Here is a 14,095-nt window from a genome sequence, read left to right as displayed (position 1 = left end):
ATCAGCTGCTGATAAAAAAATATTTTCATGTTGAAAGAAAATGGGAGAAAGTACAAAACTAATTTTGGAATCCACAACTAGTGATCAGCCAACTCCAGAAGTACTAAAAATTAGCACTGAAAATTAAACTGTGTAGCTAAAATAATAACTGCTTTAACCAAACAGCAGCACTATCCCTAACCATTACAATTTTCTGTTTCTCTGATGGTATTAGAACAGAGTAGATGTGTTGCTCTTTTTAAATGTATTTGAGGAATTGAATTGGAAAACCAGATCTAATTTTATTGCAATAATATTTTTTTAAAAAAAGAAAATATGAACATTTGTTAATTTCTTCTCTGTGTACCCAATCGTGCAGGGAATTGGCCTCTCACGTGTTTCTGTTGTTGTGTTTTGTAGATTGATGAAGACCCCAATCTCATTCCTGAAGCCACTCAAGGAGGTACTTACAACTTCGACCCAACAGCCAACCTTCAAACAAAAGAATTTAATTTTTAAGTTCAAAAAAAGTGCAGCTTCTCTTGTCCCACACCAGTACGAAGCACCACCAGATGGCTACCAAGTGAAGAAACAAAAGGCTCCAAGACACACATGCCTCTTCGTTTGATGCTTCTAAAGCAAGCCATGTATTGGTCACTTTGCAGTTGCCAAACATCACTATCACATGGACTGTAAATGCATATGCATGATCTCTTGAACTGTTTCACAATTCTTTTTAACAGTCCCAACTACCTTTTTTTGCCTTTTTCCTGGTGCCACATGCTGACAACCGCAATCTGCAGTTTTGTTAAGAATATTCCATAGTGGTGGCACATTGGCTTTCCACGGAAAAGTAGCTTCTTTGGAAAATGGTGCGCTGTGGATCAAGACACTTTGGTATGATGCATACATTTTGGAAGACTTTACAGGGGCCCAGTTTGCTCTGAGCCTCCATCATCGTCCTCCACAAACATATTTTCATAAACTTTATGTGGAAGAATAGATTCAAAAATGCAAGCCAAATGAATTCCATTGGTGAAACTGAAATAAAAGTAACTTATAAAAACAACACTTGGCAATTGATTAAACACTTAAGTTTAAAACAAACAAAAAAACTACTTCAGCTATCAGTAATTGATGTGTGTTCATTAACTGCCTCAGAAACCAGGGTTGGAGAATGAACTGTAGATTTGGACTGGTAAAGCTTTTGCCATTATACCTAATTTTTGAGAACAGCGAGCCCTATTTGACCACTCACTTCAGCCTGTGTGTTCCTGCTGTTTTGAAGTAATCAAATGCCGTGCATGGTATTTTACCTGAGCTACAACCTGTTATGGACTTGAACTTCTGTTTAAGCTGAAAGCAAGAGTCCCAGACTGTAGAAAAAAATTCTGTCCAAAAATGTATTAGTTAAAAAGAATCTTGCTTTCAACTTTCAGTAGTCAATATCTTCTGTTTTAAATTGATAATTGGATATGGTTGATTTATATTGGGTTTAAACTGTGGAGCTTTCATGTTTACTGTAATTTAGTCTTAAAATATTTTTTACTTAGTAACCAGTGCTTATGATGATGTGGTTGGCAACAAACCAGCAACTACTTAGAAGCGTCATAAAAGCTTCATTCTTGGAGTATTGGAAGAGTAATTCAGAAGTTAGTCTCAAATCTTATTCATGTGATTAAAAACATACAAACTGGTTGATGTGTGAGGCTGTATCGAAGCTGCCGTTACTCAGCATAAACCTGATGTGCAGCGCACATTAAATAACTTTATATAAGGTATATGAAGTCACTGCTTTTGGAAAATCGCCTGACCCAGTCACTTTCAAAGGGATTTTGGTATTGCTGGGGCGAAGATCGGTAATTTTGAAATTCTGTAAGCTATCACACAAACTGGTTTTGTTGCTGTTGTTTACTGGGTGTAATTTCCCAATGCATTGATGTGAAGGGATAGAAAAATCTAAACTAATTTAGTTATTGGATGTGGGTTGTATTTACTGTGATGAAGATAAGGACAGATGCCATCAGAGCTTTGTGGATCAGCTATTTTTCCACTGATGAACAACACATAGCAGGTGTGCATTCATTAAATATATATCTGCCAAGGTGGAGCCACTTTAAAGAGTGAGTTGTCTTGTATCTCAGCTGGATACAAGCGTATGTTTAAACTGCAAGATTTTTACTTGCTAGATAATCTGTTTTAATATAGTGGTTTGGCCTCTGATTATTTATAGGTTTTATAAATTTTAGAATCAATTTCTCTTTAAGGTGGCTCAGATTTTTCAACTCTTGTGCACATAAAATTGAGTTGAAGTTCATTGTGCCTTTTTTCTTTTCCCAGAAGTTGAGTTGAAGCTTCATATGGTAACTGCATCCTATTCACACACTATAGTCTAAAATCTTGAAACTGTGTGGTGTTCGCTAAAAAACTAAACAATAAAAAGTCAAAGTTAGGTAAGGTCACAAAGATTTTGTGAAATTAAGAGTTCCAGCAGATGTTATTGTGAACAAATATTTTCCCCCTTCCAATTCAATCTAGTCTCCTTTATGCCATATAGACTGATGCATACCCAGTTCAGCCTACACTCACTGTTATTCTAGAGATTACATACAAATTGATACTGAAGCAAGTTTTCCTCTGCTGTAAAGATTCGATCCTTTTCTTGCACTCAATGCATTACAATAAAAGTGAACATCAGAGAACTGGGTAAGGCAGGACAAAGTGCTTGCTCAGTTCTTTCTGCTGTGACCTTATCAGCTTTTGATTGGGATTGCACCATTTCATAGTTAATAAAGGAAACAAAGTATATTGCTGCACTTTTACGTTTTCAGAACAGTGTTTAAAATTGCATTGTTTTTATTATTTTTTTAAACTATCAGTTAAAATAGACTAAAACGTTCTTTCAAAGAGGCATCTAAATGTGTTCCTAATTTTGTATATGGGCTTAGGTTTTGTAACCAATAAAAAGCTGCTATCAAATACTATAAAAACATTCAAGAACTTATTTTGAAGGTTATGGAACTGCTTAGTCTTCATGGATTGACTTAGGGGTTTTTGTCTTTGACTAGATATTAGTTAGCAGAACTCCGCATCAAAGTTTGAAGTATGTTACAAGTATGAATAAAGTAAGCTAATGCAGTCACCTCTGAAACTTTGGATACGGAGTTTTATACTTTGTATGGAGATGTTTCCCAAGTGTGTACAGGGGGCTGTGCTAGGTGGGCTGCAGCTGCTCCATGTAATTACTGAAACAGTGACTTCAGTTCAAAGGCTTGAAGGTGGACCAAGAGTGTCAAGGAACTTCCACAGTTGACTTCTACCTCTAGAAATGTCCTTTCCAGGCTCCTGGTGTGAGGCTGATTGCTGATTCAGCACTAATTTAAGCTCAGGATGGTGCACAGGGGCGCCCAACTCCTGCCCAGTGTGCGTTGGGAGGGAGCGTGCACCAAAACTGGCCTTGGGCTGGACAGCCTTTCATAGCCAGCATCCCTCCTCCCTGGCACGAGTGACGCCATTGGGATGCTGCTTGGGAACAGCTTGGAACTGTCAGAAGGCTTGCATTGTCCAGCAGCCTTCTACTTAGTACAGTCCTGCCTTCATTACGGTACAGCACCAGTGGAAGGAGACCACTTGAACTGTTTGAAAGGTGCCTGTGACCGCAACCGTGGCTTTGCCATCCTTTCTCTGTGTCAGTCGTCTGGGTCACCCGGAGAAACCCCTGTCCCCATGGGTGGGAGATGGAGATGAGCTTCCAGTGCTGTACTTAAATCTTTACAAATGCTTGTCCATGGGGATATGAAGGACAAAGATTTCATAAGAACCTAATTCCCATTTCCAAAAGCTGTTTAGTCCCTTTGGTTCCTTCAGCTTTCAGTTGACAAACTGAACTGTGTTGGGCTTTTGCAACCTGTTAATCATCCTCTAGATCCTGCCTAGAGGACTTGAATGACACTACATTGGAATATATGGAATAAATAATGCATTACTTTAGCCATGTCTTATTTAGAAAGAGTAAAACCTAGATGATATCTTAATGTTCCCCATACTTCTAAAAATACAGAGACTTCAATCTTGTTTGCTTGATCTACTAAACAGAGAAATGAGTAAGAAGGTCCACTGTCAGGCAGATTTTTAATTGATTTTTTTTTAATCTCAGTGAACTGAATGATAGTTGAGGCCCACTTTGTTATTCTGCTCTTCTGTAATGCCCTCTAGATTCTGAATGTCTTTCAAACTAGTCCTTTCCACCAAATGCAGTGTGTTGTGTTCCTTCTATTTTGTTACAGGAAAAGTACTCCATTTTGTGGCATAATTATACTTCTATTCAAACATATGTAGGACAACAAATTTCGCCAAGCCATCAGGAAGCCCTTTTCAGGAAGAAAAGGAAAAAAAACCCAATCAGTTGAAAACTGTGAGCTCCAGCAGGCAAAGCCTTGGGAGGTTTTGCTGCAGGGGTTTGTCATGATTGTCACTGTCACCTTGACAGCAGCATGAGCTGGAGGTGCCTGAGCTGTACGGGTCTGCTTCAGGCTGGGACATTACTTCAGGCTGCACAGGAAAACTGCCTTGTGTCAAGATGCAGAGTTAGGAGCTAGAGCAGCTTTCTGCTTCCCTGATCCTGCCATAGAAATGGTAACGGGGAGGTCTGCTCTGTGCTGGCCCTGGAGCTCTGCACACAAGCAGCTGCGTGTTCAAATGCACTCATGATACAGCTTTCTTGGGCAGCATCCCAGTTTATAAAGGAACAGAAGAGCTGATTTTTTTTCCAACCTCAGTTGTAAGGTTTTAATGTCGGAGAGATTGCAACCTTGTGTATCAAACCTAAGAATGTTAATAGAATGAAGGTTGAAGGCTTTAGGCTGCTCTCTGCCTTTATCTACAGCAGTAGAATCACCACACAACTTCAGAGGAAAAGGGGCAAGTTCTGTGAAGGATTTACATACCCTGCAGGGGGACTGTTCCCTGGACACGGTGGGGGAACTGCAGGAGGAGGTTGGTTGTCCAGTTTGCTCAGTACATGAAGTAGGCTCTAGGGACAGAGGTGTGGAACATGGATTAACCATCCTCTTTCCTAAGTAGGGTCCTGTGGAAAACTGGTGGTTGGATTTTTTTAATGGGCTGAAATGAAGCGTAACGGAGCTCCCATCTGTATCTGTTATTTGCAGGCTGATCATCGTTAGTGGCTTTTTTTGCTTGTTTTAACCCTAACTCATGGGGCCAGATGATTGCCCGTACAAAATTGTTTGTACACGAAGAGGGAGGATGAAATTGAAATATTTTGCCAGTGGCTTCAGCAAGTTCAATTCTAGGTTTGTGCAGAGAAATGCTTAAGGGAAGCTGCAGCTCCTGCCCTGAGATTAGACCCATGAGTGTTCCTTTCTGTTTGATGCAGTTCACAGCTGGTTTCCCCTGCATTTCATACTTTTATATCCTGGTAGAGCTCCCTGAAATCTGCATACTGCCTGCATTTTATAATATTGAAAATATGGGATTAATTCCTTCTGTTCTTCCCGTGATGATCCCAGCTTACAGGAGGTCTGGCCCAGTAATTGTGAGAGTATTTACTTGACATTGGTTCTCTAGGAGTGGTTTGCATGGTCTTAGGTTTTGTCATTTTAAGCATGGCGGCACATAAATCTCAGGAGGTGATAGGTGTAGAGGGAGCATTTGGACTTGTCAAATTTTCATGTTTAAACCAAATACGTAGAAAATTTCAAAAAATGTGTTGTTTCATCAAAAGAAAAGCGCTCTTTCAGTTGTTTCACATCTCTCAGTCACTGCCTGTACTGGTTTAGAACAAATATTAAATTTTTTTTAAAAAAAAAGAGGTTAAACCCCCCCCACCTTTTTAATGCATGTTTAGTTCAATTGCTGCTAAAATGTTGCATCTCGCATGGAAAAATTTCTGTCCAAAGGGCTCATTTGTGAGCACTTACAGGGAGCTGGATGTGCTGGATACTTAGCAATAATGTTCACTTCCAACTCTGTAATCTCAGTCTCAAATTCTCAAATTTCAGGGCTCTGTGCTGAAATATTTAACCCTTTGCTGAGAAAAGGGCCCAGTCCAAGGCAAATAATTAGCAAGGTGGCAACTTGCTCCTGCAGTGGCAGCATGTTCCTTTCTCCCTGCCAACGAACTGCTGGGGTTTTAAACACAACCTCATTGTCAGCAGCACAGAGCCAAGTGTTTGCACTGAGTTTTGCATGGCTGTCAGTATCCAGGGAGGTGTTTTTATGGAAAGTCAACCAGAGGTCTGTTCTTGAAATATTAAAAACTGATGGAAAGGGAAGAAATCACATCTCGAAAAGGTCACAGTTTTCTCTGTATTTGATATTTTAGTCAATATCTAAACTCTTCAATTTCTGCATGAGTTTTACTGACCTCAGTTGTGTATTAGCTTAAATTTAACAGAAGAAAGATTTGGCCCCTAAAGGTGGGAAAGAAAATATGAAAATGTGAGTCCTGCATGTTTAGAAATGGAAGTTTACTGAGGTCCATGATTTTTCTTGATGTAACCTGGGGGCTGCTTCTCATGCTTCCAGTTGCAAGAATACTGCTACAAGTATTCCTCAGGGCCTTTGTTTGCTATTACCCCAGACCCAGTCACCTGCTCAAAGAGAAGCACTGCAAGCACTAAAGTGCTAACACCGAGGACGTGGGGGCTCTCTTCTACTGCCTTGGAAATCATCAGACAACAGGCAGCTGAACTGCATCTATGTTCCTTCCAAGCTAAGACTGTGTGAGAGCTAAAAGCGGTGGCAGAGAAGCAAAAGCTCCTTGCTAGATGGGTGTCAGTGCCGGCTGCAGGCTCCGTGCCTGGGGACTGACTTCCCAAGGCAGGCTGTCCCCCTCCATTACACCAGAGAAAGTTGGTGTGCACATAATTTGCCCCTTACTTACTCAGTGTGTAGTTGCTCAGGGTTATAGAGTGGATGGCTGGAACTGAGCAACTGACTCGAGGCTGCCTAGCTTTTGTTTTACAGCTGAAATTTCCTGCACTGTCCCTGTTTTTTAGGGTTTGGGTGTTTGTTTTGGTGGGGTTTGTTTGTTTGTTTGTTTGGGTTTTTTTTTAAGAGATCCATTATTTATACTGCTGTTCTATCATGGGTATATCATGCAGTCTCAAAACTCACAGCAGGCATGTCATCAAAAGCTCTTTCCTGGGGCATATCACCTTCAAGAAAATGGCAAGAAGATCCATTAAGTTCCAGCACCAAGAGACTGAAATAATTCGATTAGGATGCATCTCCTATGAGGAAGATGGCAGAGACTGTGAGGTGCTCCTGTGTGGCCGTGGACTGGGCGGTCGGGGGCCGCATTTCCGCAGGCTGCTGGTCGAAGGGACAGGCAAAAGCAGGGCGAGCTGGGGCCAGTCCTGAGGGCACAGGAAGGCATAGCCTGTCAGAAGCCATTCTGTCAGAAGCCATTCTGTCAGAAGCATTTTCAGCCTCCCCCTCTGGTCAAGGCCCTTATCTTTCCCAGAGAATTAATGCTCTAAGGATCTGTTTTCCTGCAATTTTCCTGCCTCCAGCAGCATGTGAGCTCCCATGCAGTGGTGGAGGTGGCTAATGGGGTCTTCTGCTCTGCCAGGGAAGGGTACAACAAGGTTATTTGTTACCTCTGCTGATGGTGCTGGGGGCATAGATAGCAGTGTGAGTGTTTTTATTATGCGGAAGAAAGGTAGGGTGCAGAAAAGAACAACAAAAATATTGAGTCTGGTTTTTTTATTTAAGATAGAGTGGCATCTCACTGAAGTAAGTTACAAGTGCAGGGAGGAAATACAGGAGAATAAAGGTCTCTCCAAGGGAGAAAGCCTGGGGGAACCAAGGGGACTAATCAGCACCTTCCTGCCAGGCTAAGGTGCTGTATCACCTGAAGCCCTGGGGTTGCCTGCAGCCATCTCCAACAGGACACGTCCCTCACCCTCACAGTCATTCCTAGGCACTGTCTTTGCAGAGCTGCTTTTCCTCAGGAGCACGGCACACATTGTGCCCATCCTTCCCAGGGCAGCTCTGGACACTCAGGATTATTTTCGCATGTTTGCAGCCCAAAATCTGCTCTTCCTGGCTGAGCTTCCCTTGCTTTGCTAGTGATGGGTCCACCCCATCCTGCAGAAATGGGGCATCTGCAGGAATGGTCTGTCAAGTTTTGCCTCTGTGTTGGACTTCCTCAAGGAACAGGGAGAAGATACTTCTCCATCCTTTTGAGAGCACCACCCTGAGGCACATTGTGCAGATATCTTACAGCCGGTGCAGTGCTGGACCCCTGCTCCAGCCCTGTACTGGCCCAAACCTTACGTCTCTGAAAATACTGCCTGTGTTGAAGGGTGGAGTTTCAGCACTGATCCTCATTTACACCATTATTAAATGAAAGGACTATTGTTAAGGGCTGTCAAAAGCCAGAAAATCACGAGGTATAAAGTGTGTGTCTTTATAAGCAGTACAGATTCTCCCCTGATCCCCCAGGAAATGAGGGCCCCAACTCATCTCTCAGCTGGTATCTTTCTTCCCCAGGAAACCCCCAGCTGGGTCTGTCCAAAGTCCTTTCCCACCATTATCAAACCTCCCACGGCCCACGTGACTTTGTTCTCCCTCTGCAAAAACGAGTGGCTTTGTAACCCCACCACTGTTTGGTTAAAAAGCAAATATTTCTCCTATGCCCAAGGCAAAGCGTTGCTGCAGAGCTGCCGATCACCAAGCAAGGGTTTTTTTGTGCAAGTAGTTGTGTCCTGTTGGGAAAAAACCTCATTGTCACATCCAAAGGTGTTTAGCCAGCACAAGCCAAAAAAACCTAATAAAAATCTGAGGTGTAAGGGAGAATTTAAGGACAGTTTGTCAGCTCTGGGAGCTCCAGGGAGATTGTTTCTCACAGCAATTAGCAGACAAGACATTGATGGTGCTGGTCTGGTTTAAAGCATTAGAGCTTTTGAGGTGAGAAGTGCCCAGGTTGGGAATTGCTAGGAGCAGAGGTTTGTGCTTCTGGTCTGACCACAGAGAGGCCGGTGGGGCACAGGCAGAGGGGGACACACTTATCAGGTGTGGGTCATAGCAGTTGGTTAAATTATCTTTTTTTTTTCCCCTTTTGGCAGGAATTTAATGCAAGTCACACTGTGTGAAGTATGAGATGGGGTGATGACGCACTCCTGGCCACCGATGCATGGCTGAGTTCCTAACCCAAATCCCAGCCTTCACCTGGCATTTTTAACAATATCCAGATGGCAGGCTCAGGGTTTCAACTCAAGCAAATGCATCATGAAAAAGTCAAATGTGGGAAAGCTTAGACGAAGGCCAGTTAATTAACCCTTTGAAGGCTGTGATGTATTGAACAGTAGTGTGTCATTTGTCTTAATCACTATTGCATGACTGGCTTTTAATACCATTTGGCACCAGTATTGATTCTTTTTAAGAGATGGCATCACATGTGGTTCTGCTCTTTGTTTTTCCTTGGTGAGTTACCTGTGGGGAATCTTTATAGGTGGTATTTCAGGATTTCTTTAAGAGGAAGAAATTACTTTACAGCTATTAGGAGTATTAAGCAAAAATTAAGACATTCCACTGCATTATACAGCCTGTCTCCTAAGAAAAAGGGGAGATTGGAATCTTTTTTTCCATGCTGTATTTGAAAAGAAAGCTCTTCTTAGCCTTTAAAAAAATTCTTATTGACCTTTTTTCCCCCAAGCATTTTCCAGGTCTCTGGCTGCTGCCCTAACACTCTCCTCCCGGTGTTACATCCGGTCACAGATCCCTCTCATGCACCCTGTGGCTGCCTGTTCCTTCTCTAAATACTTCATTGGCAACCGTCCATGCCCTCACCCTGCAACCCCGGGATCTCGTGGTTCCCCTCTGATCTCAGGCCCTTCAGCAATACTGAAACCCATCAGGGAAGCTCCATCAGAAACTCCAGGACAAATGGCACATAGGTCCATCTGAAAATAAAGCAATGGTGCCAACAGCAGAAATCAGCTACTGTGCAAGTAGAAGGTGTTTTGTGTCATGGACTGGCTGAAAAATGGAAGTTGTGAAGAGAGCATGGAAAAGGGGAGTCATCCTTCCTGTGCTGGTAAAGAGGAAAAGATGAATTGTACTTCCTATACTGGTTTTAATGTTGGTTGTTTGGGGGGTTTTTTCCCAGTTTGCTGCTTTCCTGCTCTCTGGAGGTGGATGGAAAACTTCTTGACAAAAATGAAAAAATAAATCTGTGCTGGGTTCCCACTCAGGAAGCTGCTTTAGAAACCAGTCCCACAGAAATGTTAGTAAATCAGTGAGGAATGAGCTATGCCCTTTCACTGTTTGCAGTGTGAAAGAGGAATGAAGTGTCTTGGTGTCCTTGAAAAAAGCAGCAAGACATGCTGGTAACTCCCACTGCAGTGATCCCTGCAAAACAGAGAAGAGATGGGAGGCCCAAGGGCTTGAATTCCTAATGGGCCTGGGCAGGGAGGCTGCTCTGGCAGCTCCAAGGAAGGGTAGATACTTACATGTATGGCTCATCTCAGTGGAGGGGGGCTGGGAAGGTTAATGCACAATTATGGATTTTGGTTATGTCACTGTAAAGGTTTATACACACCAGAATGCATCCAGAAAAGCTTCTAAAAAGGAATCTTGAGCAACCAGAGGAGGCTCTGGGACAAATAACCTGAAGGATGCTTCAAATTTGTGAGGAACCTGAAACAAAGTCCAGAGGATTTTTCTTTTACCTGCTACTCAGAGAGAAGCTGTGTTATTTTAGAAATCAGTGCCAAAACTGTGACACCTATCCCATGCCCAGGAAGATGGAAATTAAGTTGGAGGGTGCTCCATGAAATCCATAAGGAGAGTGTTTTAGGGATCAATATCACTCCATGTGGCAGGGGGTCTCCTGCAGAATTGCCAGGAAGGAGGTAACAAACTTCCCTCCCTAGAGCTGGCTGCTTCCTGCAGACTGCCATGCTGCTCCCTCTGAACCAGGCAGGAGTTTTGACACTGAAACATTTAAGTGCTGTTGGGTGCAATTAAAGCAGGGCAGTGCTCATTAGACGGACTTGTTTCAGCAGCTTTTCTCCTGTCCAACGCAGGAGAAAAGAGAAATCATTAGAAGTAAACTCTGCGCTGCTATTTCAAATATTACGACCCATCATTGTTTTGACAGTCTCTGAACAAGGGCATAAATGGGCTGAGTAATGTGACCAAGCGTCCAGAAAAGTCTTATTCCAGAAAACAAGGATGGTAAATCACATGATGCCCCGTGAGATGGGGTGTTTTGCCAAATTACTGCTTCAGGGGAAGCGAGAACAATTTCAGCAACTGGAATGTTGCTTCATCAGTTTCAGATGTTCAGGATTTCCATTGCCCCTTCTTCCCCACCTCCCACCTTGCTGTTCTAATTTTTAATTGGTGATGTCTACCAAGCCTGGTGGTTATCTCTATTTGCTGCCAGAGGAGCCTATTTTTTATCTTTTTAAAGAGCTTAAAAAACACTCAGAGGAAAATGGGAAGGCTTCAGTGCCTCTTTTAACTACCAGCAGACAATCCTGTAGAGTCAAATGCAGGCATCAAGAGACACTTAGGAGTAAGACATCACCAGAACAGCCTTTCAGTCTCTGCTGAGTTTACCCTAATGCACAATTCTCTGTTTTGTGCCGTGCGAGACACAAGACCAAAACAGCAGCAAACTCAAAAAGGACAAATTATTTGGCATGGCAATGCAGCACAGAACCTTTTGTGTTGTGCCTCTAGAACTGATGTTCAAAGTGGCCAGCAGGTCATTGGACACAGGTGCTGGAGCCTTGTGTGCTAGAGGCAACGAAGTGACCACCTGCAACAAGCTGGAAGTCGATCAACCAGCTTATGTCACCTGCAAAGATCTGAAGACATGATTTTGTTCTCCTTACCATGCACAGAGGTTGTCATGTAATTCATTACATGATTCAGTGCTGTTTAAATACACTCCTAACTGTGATTGCTTAGGCCACATCGATGCTGCAGCACTCTTTTATAGCACGCAGTAGTTCTACATTAATGCAGCTAAAACAGTTGGGAAGGATGTCTTTATTGAGACCTTCCTAGAAAAGTCTGACTCTGTTTCTTCATGACTGTTTGAGCTCTCTATTCCAGCTGCTGCCTTCTATGAAGTGTGGCTAATAACAGCACCAGTAACAGCTGGACAATTAATTCCTTAACAACTGTAAAATGCTCTGGTATGAACAGAAGAGGATTTTGCCATGTATTTCTCCTTGGTGTTTCTAGGCTGAGTATGCTGTTCCTTGAAAGCTGATTTCTGAACAGAAACAGAAATGAAAAATAGAAATAAAAAAATTGTATGTTATCTCTCCCCTTCCCCCATTCATTTTATAATGAAGCAGGGACTACTATGAAATATTTTAATTTTAACTCTGGATAACAGAATCTTGGATACAGGAAGCCCTCAGGCACACATTTTATAGATCTTTCCAGTGGTAAGCTGAGCAGGATTGGACAAAGACCATCACTGCCACAAGAGACCTGGTCCTGCTGAGAGCTACCAGGGGTGGGTTTTTTTTTGTTTGCCCTGGGCACAGCTGGGTGTGGAGAGACCTTTGGTCACCAACCTGCCTGTGCCCATAGGTGCCCCTGGTTATCAACCATTGCATGTGGAGTGGTCTCATGCAGTTTCAGAAGTCTTAGAGACAGGGTTTTGTCTTGGCTGCTCAGGCCACCATGAGGACATTTAGAGGTTGACTGGCCATGGAGACATATTTCCAAGCATCTTAAAGTCAGGTCTGATTTCTTTATATTTAAACATAATCCAAGGAAAATGAGGGACCATTTTCATAAAATCATTATTTGATAAAAATTATGGATGGAGAAAGAAAGAACCATTACAAGAAATGCATAAATTAATATACACACATCCTCAAACTGCATTACACCATCAAATCCCAGCTTGCTTCCATGGCTTGAAGATTATTATACCTGTAGATGCCACATGAAAACCAATTAGCTGTTTGGCCATTTGAAGTCCGGAGCTTACGATGCTCCCAATAAGCCACTCCTTTTAGTGCCTTCCTTCTTTTTCAGCCAATGAACATGTGATTTGTGCTGAGAAAGAAGCAGCATGGGGCACATCCAAGCTCCCCCCAAGGGAGGATCACCCCATCTGGGTAGATGCATCTGGGCTGGGAGCTGCAGAATGAAGAAAGCTTCTGTCCCTTGCACACATCTCTGTTATAATTCATAAATGTTGAAAAGCACCCTTGCTGAACCTCTGGACACACAAGTGCGGTGGATAAGCTGAACATGGTGACAGTGGGACAAGCTGCAGCTAGGGATGAGAGTCCAAGAGATGTGGCCAAAACTGCTCCACGATGGGAGTTTTGCTCAGAGACCCTCCTGCTGGGTTTTGATGGTCAGGTCCTGGGTGTTTCACAGCATGTGCCAACTGCAGCTCTGCTCATTGTAGGGGGTGCCTGGAGGCTGGAATCCTCCGTGACAAATCTGCTGGCAGCAGCGAGTGGGAAGGATCCATTCAAGGTTCAGGTTTGCTCTGGAGCTTGCCTCCTTTCTGCCAGCCCCGTGATGGGCTGCTCCCGGGGTAGGGAGCTCTGCTCTGAGCCCCGCAGCAGCATTCCCAGGATGGCCAGGACTTCCTGCAGGCCCTGGCCAGTGTGGGCACTGCACCCCCGGAGCACCCAGCGGCGCCCTGCCAGCCCCGCCTCCTGCAGCATCTCCCCCAGCTCGGCAGGAGCCAGCGCTCCTGGCACCTCCTGCTTGTTGGCCAGGACAAGCACAGGGATGCCAGCCATGCTGGGGTGGCTCAGGGCTTCCTCCAGTACTGCCATTGCTTCGGCCAGCCGGGCCATGTCTGCGCTGTCGAGCACAAAGATGAGGGTGTTGATGTCCTCCAGGTAGTTAGGCCAGCTGGCCCGCAGGCTGTCTTGTCCACCAACATCCCAGAGGGTGAAGGATACTCCACAGGGTGTTTGAAGAGACTCCACGTTGAATCCCACCGTCGGGCAGGTCTCCACAGCCTGGCCGCTCTTCAGTTTGTACAGAAGGGTGGACTTGCCAGCAAAGTCGAGCCCCAGCATGACAACTCGAGCATCTCTTTTCCGCCAGCCTTTGGAGATCAGCTTCCCCATTAAGATACCGCTGCAGCTGG

General features: G+C 43.8%; 2 protein-coding genes across 3 annotated transcripts in view; one reads left to right on the top strand and one right to left on the bottom strand.

The window, feature by feature from the left end:
* Positions 1 to 3,130, top strand: part of KPNA3 (karyopherin subunit alpha 3) — a 48,176-nt gene extending 45,046 nt beyond the window's left edge. For both annotated transcript variants that reach the window (XM_042014143.1, XM_042014142.1), the window contains exon 17: positions 400 to 3,130. In XM_042014143.1, the coding sequence (XP_041870077.1) occupies positions 400 to 498 (99 nt within the window). In that variant the 3' untranslated portion in view covers positions 499 to 3,130. The remainder of the gene's footprint in view (positions 1 to 399) is intronic.
* Positions 3,131 to 12,324: 9,194 nt separating this feature from the next.
* Positions 12,325 to 14,088, bottom strand: ARL11 (ADP ribosylation factor like GTPase 11). Its single transcript, XM_042014311.1, has one exon. It carries the CDS (start codon positions 14,073 to 14,075, stop codon positions 13,470 to 13,472), a length of 606 nt encoding a protein of 201 aa, XP_041870245.1. The 5' UTR covers positions 14,076 to 14,088; the 3' UTR covers positions 12,325 to 13,469.
* Positions 14,089 to 14,095: the final 7 nt, after the last annotated feature.

This window comes from Corvus kubaryi, unplaced genomic scaffold, assembly GCF_017639235.1.
Source record: "Corvus kubaryi isolate FWS band 111438036 unplaced genomic scaffold, C.kubaryi_AGA036_p1.0 split1-65, whole genome shotgun sequence".
NCBI lineage: Eukaryota > Metazoa > Chordata > Aves > Passeriformes > Corvidae > Corvus > Corvus kubaryi.
Note: the sequence above shows the minus strand (reverse complement) of the source record. Positions and strands in the feature narration are given on the sequence as shown.